This window comes from Neocloeon triangulifer, unplaced genomic scaffold (genome assembly GCF_031216515.1).
Source record: "Neocloeon triangulifer isolate White Clay Creek 2 clone unplaced genomic scaffold, ASM3121651v1 ptg000002l, whole genome shotgun sequence".
Lineage (NCBI taxonomy): Eukaryota > Metazoa > Arthropoda > Insecta > Ephemeroptera > Baetidae > Neocloeon > Neocloeon triangulifer.
Genome location: NW_026775545.1, coordinates 375,563 through 387,159, shown reverse-complemented (window position 1 = coordinate 387,159; position 11,597 = coordinate 375,563). Strand labels below are relative to the sequence as shown.

The following is an 11,597-nucleotide window of genomic DNA, read 5'->3' as shown; positions in this document are numbered from 1 at the left end:
TATGTAGCAACATAATTTTTCCTGTTCGCATCCCTTACATTTTTCCATACGCATAAACACACTAAAAAAAATATTGATTTATCGCGCTTCTTCTTCCTCTGCAATTCGTTTTACTGCCGCTGCTATTTTTCGGATGCACCGAAGGGAGTTTAAAAAAAGAACAATGCAATTACTTCCGATACCTCTTCAACACACACTGGGCTTGCTTCTCCACCTCCCGGGGGACGATTGGATTCAATAAAACGTCATCGGGGTGGCGCGCGCGGGAGCGAGAGAGCCTCGGATGAGCGGATGGGAATCAAAGGTTACAAAAAGCGATCGATCGGAGCAATCGAATTGCTCGCCACGTTGACACTTTTCTTTAAAACTCCTTTCAAAGGAAATGGTTTTTTTTATTGTTGCTTGGAAAATAGAAATCTATATCAAAGGCAGCAGGCACACAAAAGGTGATAAGGCGGATCTCGTGATCAGGAGAAATTAATCCTCGGTCTAATCTATTATTCCCAGCAACACATCCAGCCGATGATGATAAGCCACCGGAACGAAAACAAAGCATTAATATCAACCAAGGTTCTTTGTGGATATTTACCGGATTTTTTTTCAATGGTCGTCCTTACTTAATCAATGCCAATAGAAATGAAAATTATCAAGATTTATTAAGCTTGTGTAAATTTTTTATTTATTGAGCAAAAGGTTTACAAATACTCCGAACGAAGAACTTTGATTTGATCAAACCATATTGCAACACCATGCAAAAATCTTTATCTTAAAAAAAAAGCATAGAGAGCTCCTTAATCCTTGTTTCTGTTGCGGTACTGATTGACAAAGTAAGCGACCAAGGCGATGACGACAACAGCACCGAGAACGGCACCAACGACGATAGGAACTGTTTGGTCAACGGGTTCCGTCGGAGGGTCTTCCTGGGCACCAACCAGAGGCTGGGGCTGGGAAACTTCAGGAACGGGCTCCAAGAAATCAAACAAGGGCTTGAAGTATTCAAGAAGAGCGGTGCCGCTCAGCTGAGTCTCGCCTGTCAGCTGCTGAAGCGTCTCGGTCCAAAGAAGAGAGCCACCGAGCGCCAGTCCGTTTCTACACAGATTGAATAAAAAAATAAAATTCTTAATTTTAAAATTTGGTTCTGAAATTTAAAAACTGACAATAATTTTTAAAATCTATGTATATCAATCAAATGATTTTTAATTATTTAAAAAAAAATTCACTTTCAAATACCAAAAGCATATCCACTTATACCCAACGCACATTGTTTGTTAAAAGCAAATAGGTTGCTTTAAGAGTTAAATTATTTTTGCAAACACAAATCAATCTTCCCCTTTTTCGTCTCACCTGAGCCTGGTGCCGGCGGCAGTCGACCTGTAGATATCGCAGGTGTGCAGTGGCTTGACGTCCGGGTTAGCAGGGTCGTATTGTCCGGCCTCGATACACAGAGCGCGGTGCAGCTGGAACTGCAGGATGTGCGCAATGAAGTAGCTAAGGAAATTAATTTTCATGAAACATAAGAAAAACGGGTGGATTTTTGTCCTTATTACGAGATGTATTGAGAGTTTCCAGGAACGTGGAACTTTGCGCCAGGGTCAAAGTGTTGCTCAGTTCGCGGAACAGGGGCAGAAACCAGCTGCAGCTCTTCTCTACATCACAAAGTTTAAATATTAGAAACAACTTTTTCATTTTTTTTTTAAATAATTAAATGTAACAAAGCTGTAATTAGAATATTGAATAAAACCTTCTCATAGCTATATATCATAAAATTTAAAACCATGAACATTTATTAGAATAAATATATTAAAACAAAATCACCTGAGCTGCCACCAGCGCGTGTTCCAATTGGCTTCAGGTGTGGCTCCAGAGAAAACCTCCCAACGCCAGCTGTCAATGAGCACCGCAAATGGCAAGAAAGCAACCTTGGACAGGGCAAAGCGCAGCAGCGTGTTGATGGAATTTTCATACGAGTCTGTGTATTCGGGAAGCAGGCCGATGGTCGCGTAATGCTGAGGGTTTTTCACAGACAGGGCGATGACATCTCCAACCGCCTCATGGAATCCTTATTTAAAATTAATAATAAATTTACCTGTTGAACTATGAATTTTTTGGTAATGTTATAGTACGCGCGACGTGTTTTTTTATAAGTTGGCAGCACTTATGCTCCCATGTAAAAGTATCACGTTGCGCATTCAATAGTGGTTTTACGTCGCACATACAATACTGGTTTTTCGTCACGCGTACAATACTGGTGACGGTATAATTGTTAAGAAAACCGAATATTTCATCATATATTCCTCGGCAATATGTATAGCACGCGCGACGCAAATCTTTGCCTACAATCTTATTGTAGGGGACTGCTGGTAAGAATAGGGGCCCTCGGGATAGGTTCAGAATGGGGCAAGACGACCTCCAGTGAGACTCACTCACTCACTCACTCACTCACTCACTCACTCACTCACTCACTCACTCACTCACTCACTCACTCACTCACTCACTCACTCACTCACTCACTCACTCACTCACTCACTCACTCACTCACTCACTCACTCACTCACTCACTCACTCACTCACTCACTCACTCACTCACTCACTCACTCACTCACTCACTCACTCACTCACTCACTCACTCACTCACTCACTCACTCACTCACTCACTCACTCACTCACTCACTCACTCACTCACTCACTCACTCACTCACTCACTCACTCACTCACTCACTCACTCACTCACTCACTCACTCACTCACTCACTCACTCACTCACTCACTCACTCACTCACTCACTCACTCACTCACTCACTCACTCACTCACTCACTCACTCACTCACTCACTCACTCACTCACTCACTCACTCACTCACTCACTCACTCACTCACTCACTCACTCACTCACTCACTCACTCACTCACTCACTCACTCACTCACTCACTCACTCACTCACTCACTCACTCACTCACTCACTCACTCACTCACTCACTCACTCACTCACTCACTCACTCACTCACTCACTCACTCACTCACTCACTCACTCACTCACTCACTCACTCACTCACTCACTCACTCACTCACTCACTCACTCACTCACTCACTCACTCACTCACTCACTCACTCACTCACTCACTCACTCACTCACTCACTCACTCACTCACTCACTCACTCACTCACTCACTCACTCACTCACTCACTCACTCACTCACTCACTCACTCACTCACTCACTCACTCACTCACTCACTCACTCACTCACTCACTCACTCACTCACTCACTCACTCACTCACTCACTCACTCACTCACTCACTCACTCACTCACTCACTCACTCACTCACTCACTCACTCACTCACTCACTCACTCACTCACTCACTCACTCACTCACTCACTCACTCACTCACTCACTCACTCACTCACTCACTCACTCACTCACTCACTCACTCACTCACTCACTCACTCACTCACTCACTCACTCACTCACTCACTCACTCACTCACTCACTCACTCACTCACTCACTCACTCACTCACTCACTCACTCACTCACTCACTCACTCACTCACTCACTCACTCACTCACTCACTCACTCACTCACTCACTCACTCACTCACTCACTCACTCACTCACTCACTCACTCACTCACTCACTCACTCACTCACTCACTCACTCACTCACTCACTCACTCACTCACTCACTCACTCACTCACTCACTCACTCACTCACTCACTCACTCACTCACTCACTCACTCACTCACTCACTCACTCACTCACTCACTCACTCACTCACTCACTCACTCACTCACTCACTCACTCACTCACTCACTCACTCACTCACTCACTCACTCACTCACTCACTCACTCACTCACTCACTCACTCACTCACTCACTCACTCACTCACTCACTCACTCACTCACTCACTCACTCACTCACTCACTCACTCACTCACTCACTCACTCACTCACTCACTCACTCACTCACTCACTCACTCACTCACTCACTCACTCACTCACTCACTCACTCACTCACTCACTCACTCACTCACTCACTCACTCACTCACTCACTCACTCACTCACTCACTCACTCACTCACTCACTCACTCACTCACTCACTCACTCACTCACTCACTCACTCACTCACTCACTCACTCACTCACTCACTCACTCACTCACTCACTCACTCACTCACTCACTCACTCACTCACTCACTCACTCACTCACTCACTCACTCACTCACTCACTCACTCACTCACTCACTCACTCACTCACTCACTCACTCACTCACTCACTCACTCACTCACTCACTCACTCACTCACTCACTCACTCACTCACTCACTCACTCACTCACTCACTCACTCACTCACTCACTCACTCACTCACTCACTCACTCACTCACTCACTCACTCACTCACTCACTCACTCACTCACTCACTCACTCACTCACTCACTCACTCACTCACTCACTCACTCACTCACTCACTCACTCACTCACTCACTCACTCACTCACTCACTCACTCACTCACTCACTCACTCACTCACTCACTCACTCACTCACTCACTCACTCACTCACTCACTCACTCACTCACTCACTCACTCACTCACTCACTCACTCACTCACTCACTCACTCACTCACTCACTCACTCACTCACTCACTCACTCACTCACTCACTCACTCACTCACTCACTCACTCACTCACTCACTCACTCACTCACTCACTCACTCACTCACTCACTCACTCACTCACTCACTCACTCACTCACTCACTCACTCACTCACTCACTCACTCACTCACTCACTCACTCACTCACTCACTCACTCACTCACTCACTCACTCACTCACTCACTCACTCACTCACTCACTCACTCACTCACTCACTCACTCACTCACTCACTCACTCACTCACTCACTCACTCACTCACTCACTCACTCACTCACTCACTCACTCACTCACTCACTCACTCACTCACTCACTCACTCACTCACTCACTCACTCACTCACTCACTCACTCACTCACTCACTCACTCACTCACTCACATGGGAGCTTAAGTGGTCTGCCAACTAATGAATAAACTCGTCGCGCGTACTATAACATTACCAATTTTTTTAAATACGCACCAGGATTGGCACCCTTGCGGAAGGTGATAGGCTGGTCTTTGTAGAGAATGAAGTACTCGATGTGGCCAAGCTCATGATGGACGGTGATAAAATCTTCTTCATCCACATTGGTGCACATCTTTATTCTAAATATTTATTTTATTAAAAAATATTAATTTTGATTTAAAAATATCCTACCTGAAGTCTTGTCCATCGCAGAAGTCCCAGGCAGAAGCGTGGCAGACAATATCGCGGTCATCGGGCTGTTCAATGATGGCCAGGTCACCATATGACATTTCCATCGGTTCCAAACCTAGAGAGGTGTAAAACTCGTTGGCCACCGCAAACATTCGGGGCACATCATAACCCTGAATATGAATTTATTATTTCTGAGAACAAAAATCAATAATTCACGCACCTGATCAATCATGGCCTGGGTAATATCAATTTTGGTCGCGTTCGGGAAAGGTTCAAGAATGTCGTAAATGTTGTCCCAAGACTGAGCCCACATGTTTCCTGGGAACAATTATTAAAATAAAATAATTTTTTCGATTAATCGCAAGCGTTAAAATTACCAAGAATGTGCGCCGGAATGAAAGGTCCGTCGGGGATCTGCGCGCCGTAGACCTCCCTGAGCTTGGCCAGGGCGTAGGTATGCAACCTGTCGTACAGGGGCTTGACCTCGAGCCACAGGCGCTGTATGTCGGCCTGGAAGTTGGGCGTCTCAAAGTCGGCACGCCACATCTCACCCATGTCAGCGTAACCTGATGGAAAAATTCTAGCTTGACCTTTATTTATAAGAAAAATTATTAAATTAACCATTAGCCTGGGCAGCCTGGTTGCTCAAGGTGACGTAGTTTTGATAGTTGGTGCGCATTTTGGCGCCGGACGCGTCACGCCACTGCGACCACACGTACTTGAGCTCCTCATAGTCTCGCGATCCCGAAATGACAGTCTCCATATCTACATGACGAGATTTAAATTTTCTTTTATATTTATAAAAGAAGTTTATTTTAAATTCAAACCCGGTTCAAGACGGATGCCTTCTGTGGCGATGTCGCAGTTTTGGTTTGTGTATGGACAGATACGAGCCGCGCCGTAAATGCCAGTCATTGTGGTAATCTCTTTGTTGTACTAAAACATACGATTTTTTTTCATTTAAATCATTATTTTAATTTTAGTTTTATTTTAATATTTTACTAAACTTTGCGTGAATATTCAAAAGTCCTTATCTTATAACCCGAGATTAAATAAATAAGTGTCCCTGGGTAATACCCTCGAGCTTTTTGTTATCAGCAAACAAAAGACATACCGACAGTTGTAGAAGTTGTAAAATTGATAAGAGTGTACATTTTTCGAGAGAGATAAAATGCTACAAAATTAAATGTCAGATTAAATCAAATTTTTACCTGCTCAAGTGCTACAGGGTCAAGAGCGGCGGTGCCCAGGACGGAGAGGAACATGGCCTGACGTTTGACATCCGCTTGCTCGTAAGTTTCCCAATTGGCGTCGCGGAAGTACGTTTCCCACTGCTGCTGGGAGAACGCGGCGAACCTCAGGGTCTCGTTTAGCTGAAGAAAAAAAATTAATTTTCAAGACTTAATTAAAATATTAGTTTCTCCTATTTGGATTTTTAGTTAGATTTCATTAATTAATTAATTTTTCTAAAATAAAAATTAAAAAACGAACCAGGGCTTCTTCAGCGGCCGGATTGTTGATGTCCGTCGAGTAGCCCCAGTCGGCAAGAACGAATTGGTTGCACAAGGAGGTGGCCTCGGTCTCGTAGGGTCCAGTGAGATGCTCGGTGAGGGCCTGTTCCTCAGGTCCGGGGACCCTGAGGTCTCTGGTCAGCGACTTGGGTGCCCGGCCCAGGGGCTTGATCTTCATCACCCTCGGCACGGCGGCCTCGGTGGCCAGCACGAGGGCCAGCAGGAGCAGCGCGCGAGCGGCCATTTGTGCTCGGGTGGCTGAGTGGAATGACGACCTGGGCAAATTGAATACGAATCAAAATATAAGATTAGATTAGATAACGTGAGAGAGAGAGAGATGAGGATAGCCTTGCGCTCTCCTCTTGGGATTGCTCTGTTCACTAATTAGCTTTTTCTACCTGCGCTTTTAGATTAAGTTTTATGGCATGACTGATAGGCGCTCATTTCACGTATACGGAAAAACGCCGTTTATAATGTTTGCTTGTCTATTTATGGACTTGTTGAAAAAACATTTGGAAAGGTGGGATTTAATTTTAAAATTTACAACTGTTATAAAAACTTTAAAACACAAAGACTTTTTAATTTTCTAAGGTAGTGCTTTTAAATAATAGATATAAAATTTTAAAATAAATTATTTGTAATGAGACAATCAGGAAAATAATAATGCTTTTTAACACTCCAGCTCAATTCCCATTCCCCAATCTCAAACTGGGCCATAGTAGGTACTTATTGCTAGTTTTTAAATTTAATCACAATTTCATTTAATTTTTTAATCAATTTGATGCTTGTTTTATTGTTTTAATATTGAAGACACTCTAAAATTTGTATTATAATTTTTAGTCGCATTTTAATGATTAATTTACCTCATCTTAAAGGCGGGTGGAAAGCTGGCTTTGCTTTTAACGTAATATGGCCCATCAGGCGAAATTCAGAAGCTTCGCGCTGCTTTTAATTATCCATCAGCGCAGCGAGAAAGGCGTCAAAATGATGATGGAAAAGGCCCTCTTTGCCCATACGTGCTGCTTTTGCCCGTGCAAACTGCCTGACGAGGCGGAATTTATATACGTGCGCGATATTATACGAGAGAGAGAGAGCATTTCTAAAAATTTGCATATCATTTGGACGACGAGGCGTGGTAGTTTGTTTTTTTACGACGAGAAACGCGCCGCGCGCGTTTTATGCGCCGCCGAGCTAGAGCGTCACAGATTTGACGGCGGCGCCCCATCAGCATCGCAGCTTCCATCAAACAATTTTATCGCCTGCTCATATTTCGCGCGCGCAGGTGGAAAAGCAACAGCCCTTTGCATTATCCGCCCGAAACTCTTGTTTACCCACATCGCTCACGCCGCCACCGAATTTTCGCTGAAAGATTGAATTTTAAATTTGACGCCGGCGCTCCGCCAAGATTGATCACGCAGAAAAACGCTTCACCGCAAAAAACAGCACCTTCTTTGATTTTGCACTTTCTGCTCAGCGAAATGGAAAATGAGATGCTTTGTTGCAGAACAGAACTAAAATATTTTTAAAAATTGTTGACTTTAAAATGTTTATTAAAAAAAATTACACTTGTTTTAACACATTATTTAAATATTTAAAGAAGAAATAAAGAATCAAATTTATATTTAATTATTATTTACTATATTATAATATTATTTTTTTAAATGTATTTTATTAAGCGCATTTTTAAAATTTTCGCGCAATTAGATTTGTTAATTACAAAGTTTCAAGTGGTTAAAATATTACATATAAACAAAAAGTCCCTAACGTAGTAAAGAATTATTAATAACAATTTCTGTGGGTTTTCATCCATCTGGAACAATAATCCAGCGAATTAATTAATATAATAATTTCATGATAATAATATTAATAAAATAAATTATTTTGAAATGTCAACAATCAAATCTTGGAATATTTACATCATTCAAGACTTATTAAAATTTTATGGCCTAGCGGAATCAATTATTTTATCTTTTCAACCAATTGCCACGTGAGCGTTTCCACTCCGCCCAAATTAATAATCGTTCCCATCCATCACTTGTCCCACAGACAGACAAAGGGTACCGAAAAGTGGAAGTGCTACTGCGGTTGACATTTGAAAAATCAGCCAGTCGTGATATCATCATTCAATTAAGAAAAGCACTCTCACTGCAGAGGACAATGCTTTATTAGTAATTAAATGCCTCAATTTCTTAAATCAGTAATTTAATTAATTACTTTAATTTTGCAAAATATTTCATGTAATCATTATCAAAATAATTCAGCGTTAAATGTTTTGCTGTACATTTTTATTAATTTTTATTAAAACATAAATTTTTTACTTATTCGCGATTCTTTGCTCAACGAATAATTTTACAAATAATATTAATAATACATACATAAAATTTAAGAAGTGAATTTCTAAATAAAAGATCTCTCTGCTCCTATGTGAGGATCCCTAAATTTATTTAGATTGCTAAATTGCGATTAAAAAGATTTATAAAAATTGTGCACAAAAAATATAATTTATTTGTCTGCAAACAAAAATTAAATGATATTTCAACTCTGTATTTAATGTGCGCAATCTAATCAGTTTTAATATGTCATTCACTTCCAATCTTTCAATCAATCTATCAACACTTGATTGATATCGCTGCAGGTGCATAAATTTTACAGCCAATTTTGCCAAACAAAGCGAATTAACTTTAAGCGCTAAAATTGACTGCGCTGCTCTCGGTGCACTAAAATTTTATCAAAATTCAATTATCTTGCGAGCGCAGCCAAGGTTTAATTTATAGCTTCGTGTTCAAAGTCGAAAGCAACTCGAGCGCACCTCTGGTCTGGAGCACGTGACTGCTGAGGGCAGAGATTTATGCGCGCCGGCCGCACCCGCTTGAATTATACATTATTACAGTAGAATGCAACACCGGCGTATTTATGCTCATTGTCCGCTGCTGAGTGGGAGCCGAGTAATTACACACACTGCCTCGGTGAAACTCTAATTTATATTTGCAACGCGACGCGCGCGCGAGCAGAGCTGCATGTGCGCGGCTAATGGGATACGTGCGATCATCATTTCGGTTATGACGTCGCGAATTATTAACACGGCAAAACTCGCGCGCCGGCGAAATTAATTCTGAACTATGGTGATCCAACGTAAAACACAGTTATTGTCGGTTTTAAAAGCGTGCTGCTGTGATTTAAAATTAGGTTAAGCTCGGCGAAATTGTTTATTTCTATTTGCTTCAAAGTGATTTGGACTCAAAATATTTAACATATTTTTAGACTTTAAAATTTTTGTCTAATTATTGCATATGTTGCACGCGGGCAACAAAATAATAATTTTTTCTTTATTATTTATTCTTCTCGGTCATTCTTTTCTGTGAATAAATCAATGATGAATTCTAAATCACATACATTGAATTATGTTTTTGATGTTAAAAAGTTTTATTTTCATTGTTATTTATTCTCCACTAATCAAGGTATGACGTAATTTTACTAAAATTCAGGGCCTTCATTCATTTCTGGTTGGCAAGAATTTCGATCAATTCTATTACAAAAATTGTAAAAAGGCAATGCAATTGTTAACATTATAAATGATCAAATTATAAAAAACATTTGACCATATCAATTTATTTAAACACGCAATTAAATAAATAAATAATAAGCGGTAACAATGACATTGTGGGTTGTTTCAAGTGCAAAGGAAATGGTGCTGAAATGAAGTAAAAACAACCACAGGGATTTTGTTTTAGAAATTCACGATCGAGGGTTGATTCGTGGTGATTTGAATTTAAAATCGGCTTTTCCTCGATGGGTTGTTGTGAGTTGTTTATTGTTTCAGAAAAACAATAATATATCCTGCTTTACATGTTTCGGCTGCGGGCTGCAGCCATAATTCATGAGCCGTGTAAACATTTTGAGAAAAAAATTAGAACAAAAATAATTATTTTTTCAAAAATTATTTTGCTCTCAAATTGACAATTTTCTGTGAAAAAAATTATTGTAATGATTAATGAACATTTTTTTTCTTCCAAATAACAATTTTTAACACAAAATTTGACATTTAATTCAAACAATAAACAACTCACAAAAACCCATCGAGGAAAAGTCGATTTTAAATTCAAACCACCATGAACCACAGGGATGTCGGACTTTGTAATGCAAGGGCACAGGACAACCTCATAGACCTCACTTCTTTTCCTCTCTCTGCCAGTTATGTGGTGTTTGTTGTAATTGTTGTCACTTAATTTGTGTAGTCAATTTCAAATTAATTAAAGTAATAAAGTGTTACTCAATCTTCTAGGGCAAGCAAAAGACTTCGGTTTTATTCACAGAACTAATCTATTAATAAAAAGAATTTAATTAGTTGAGAGTCAAAAGAAAAGTAAAAATTCCTACACAATTGACGATGATCTAGTTGTTGATATGTACAATTTATGTATCTCCTATAATATGAATGATTAAAATTGAGCTGTCAATTCTATAAATGTTTATTTAGGAAACAGGAATAAAAAGACTTCATAAAAATCATAATAATACATTAAATCAAATCAATATAATACAAGTAAATTTGATTAAAATATTAAATTTATAATAGAGATTTAAAATACTGTTCAGTTTAATTATTAATAAATAAATAAAATTATATATAATTTTTAAAAAATTTTATATCATTGCTATTGAGGTATAATTTTCTTTTCAAAATGTACATATCTTGCGACTTTCAAAATGTTCAAAAAGACTAAATCAATTCTTGCAATGTCGACTTGAAATGAAAATGGTTGAAAATTAAAAAATTACAGAAAATAATATATTTTGCAAAAAAA

The 11,597-nt window shown here is 40.0% G+C and overlaps 1 protein-coding gene across 1 annotated transcript; it reads right to left on the bottom strand.

Moving 5' to 3' along the window:
* Window positions 1-652: 652 nt before the first annotated feature.
* On the bottom strand, window positions 653-9,666 carry LOC132203373 (angiotensin-converting enzyme-like). The gene is made up of 13 exons (XM_059631103.1): window positions 9,602-9,666; window positions 6,773-7,067; window positions 6,493-6,654; window positions 6,109-6,217; window positions 5,903-6,046; window positions 5,659-5,847; window positions 5,502-5,599; window positions 5,282-5,451; window positions 5,105-5,229; window positions 1,816-2,059; window positions 1,548-1,646; window positions 1,345-1,488; window positions 653-1,089 (listed from the first exon to the last, which is right to left on the bottom strand). The coding sequence occupies exons 2-13, from the start codon at window positions 7,034-7,036 to the stop codon at window positions 792-794; spliced, it is 2,046 nt and encodes a 681-aa protein (XP_059487086.1). The 5' UTR covers window positions 7,037-7,067; window positions 9,602-9,666; the 3' UTR covers window positions 653-791.
* Window positions 9,667-11,597: the final 1,931 nt, after the last annotated feature.

Excerpts from the sequence above, each read along its gene's own strand:
- LOC132203373 (XM_059631103.1), bottom strand. The coding sequence starts at position 7,036 with ATGGCCGCTCGCGCGCTGCTCCTGCTGGCCCTCGTGCTGGCCACCGAG. Across the intron at positions 5,452-5,501 it reads CCCAGGCCATGATTGATCAG|GGTTATGATGTGCCCCGAAT; the intron begins GTGCGTGAATTA and ends ATTCATATTCAG. Across the intron at positions 1,090-1,344 it reads GCCGCCGGCACCAGGCTCAG|AAACGGACTGGCGCTCGGTG; the intron begins GTGAGACGAAAA and ends CAATCTGTGTAG.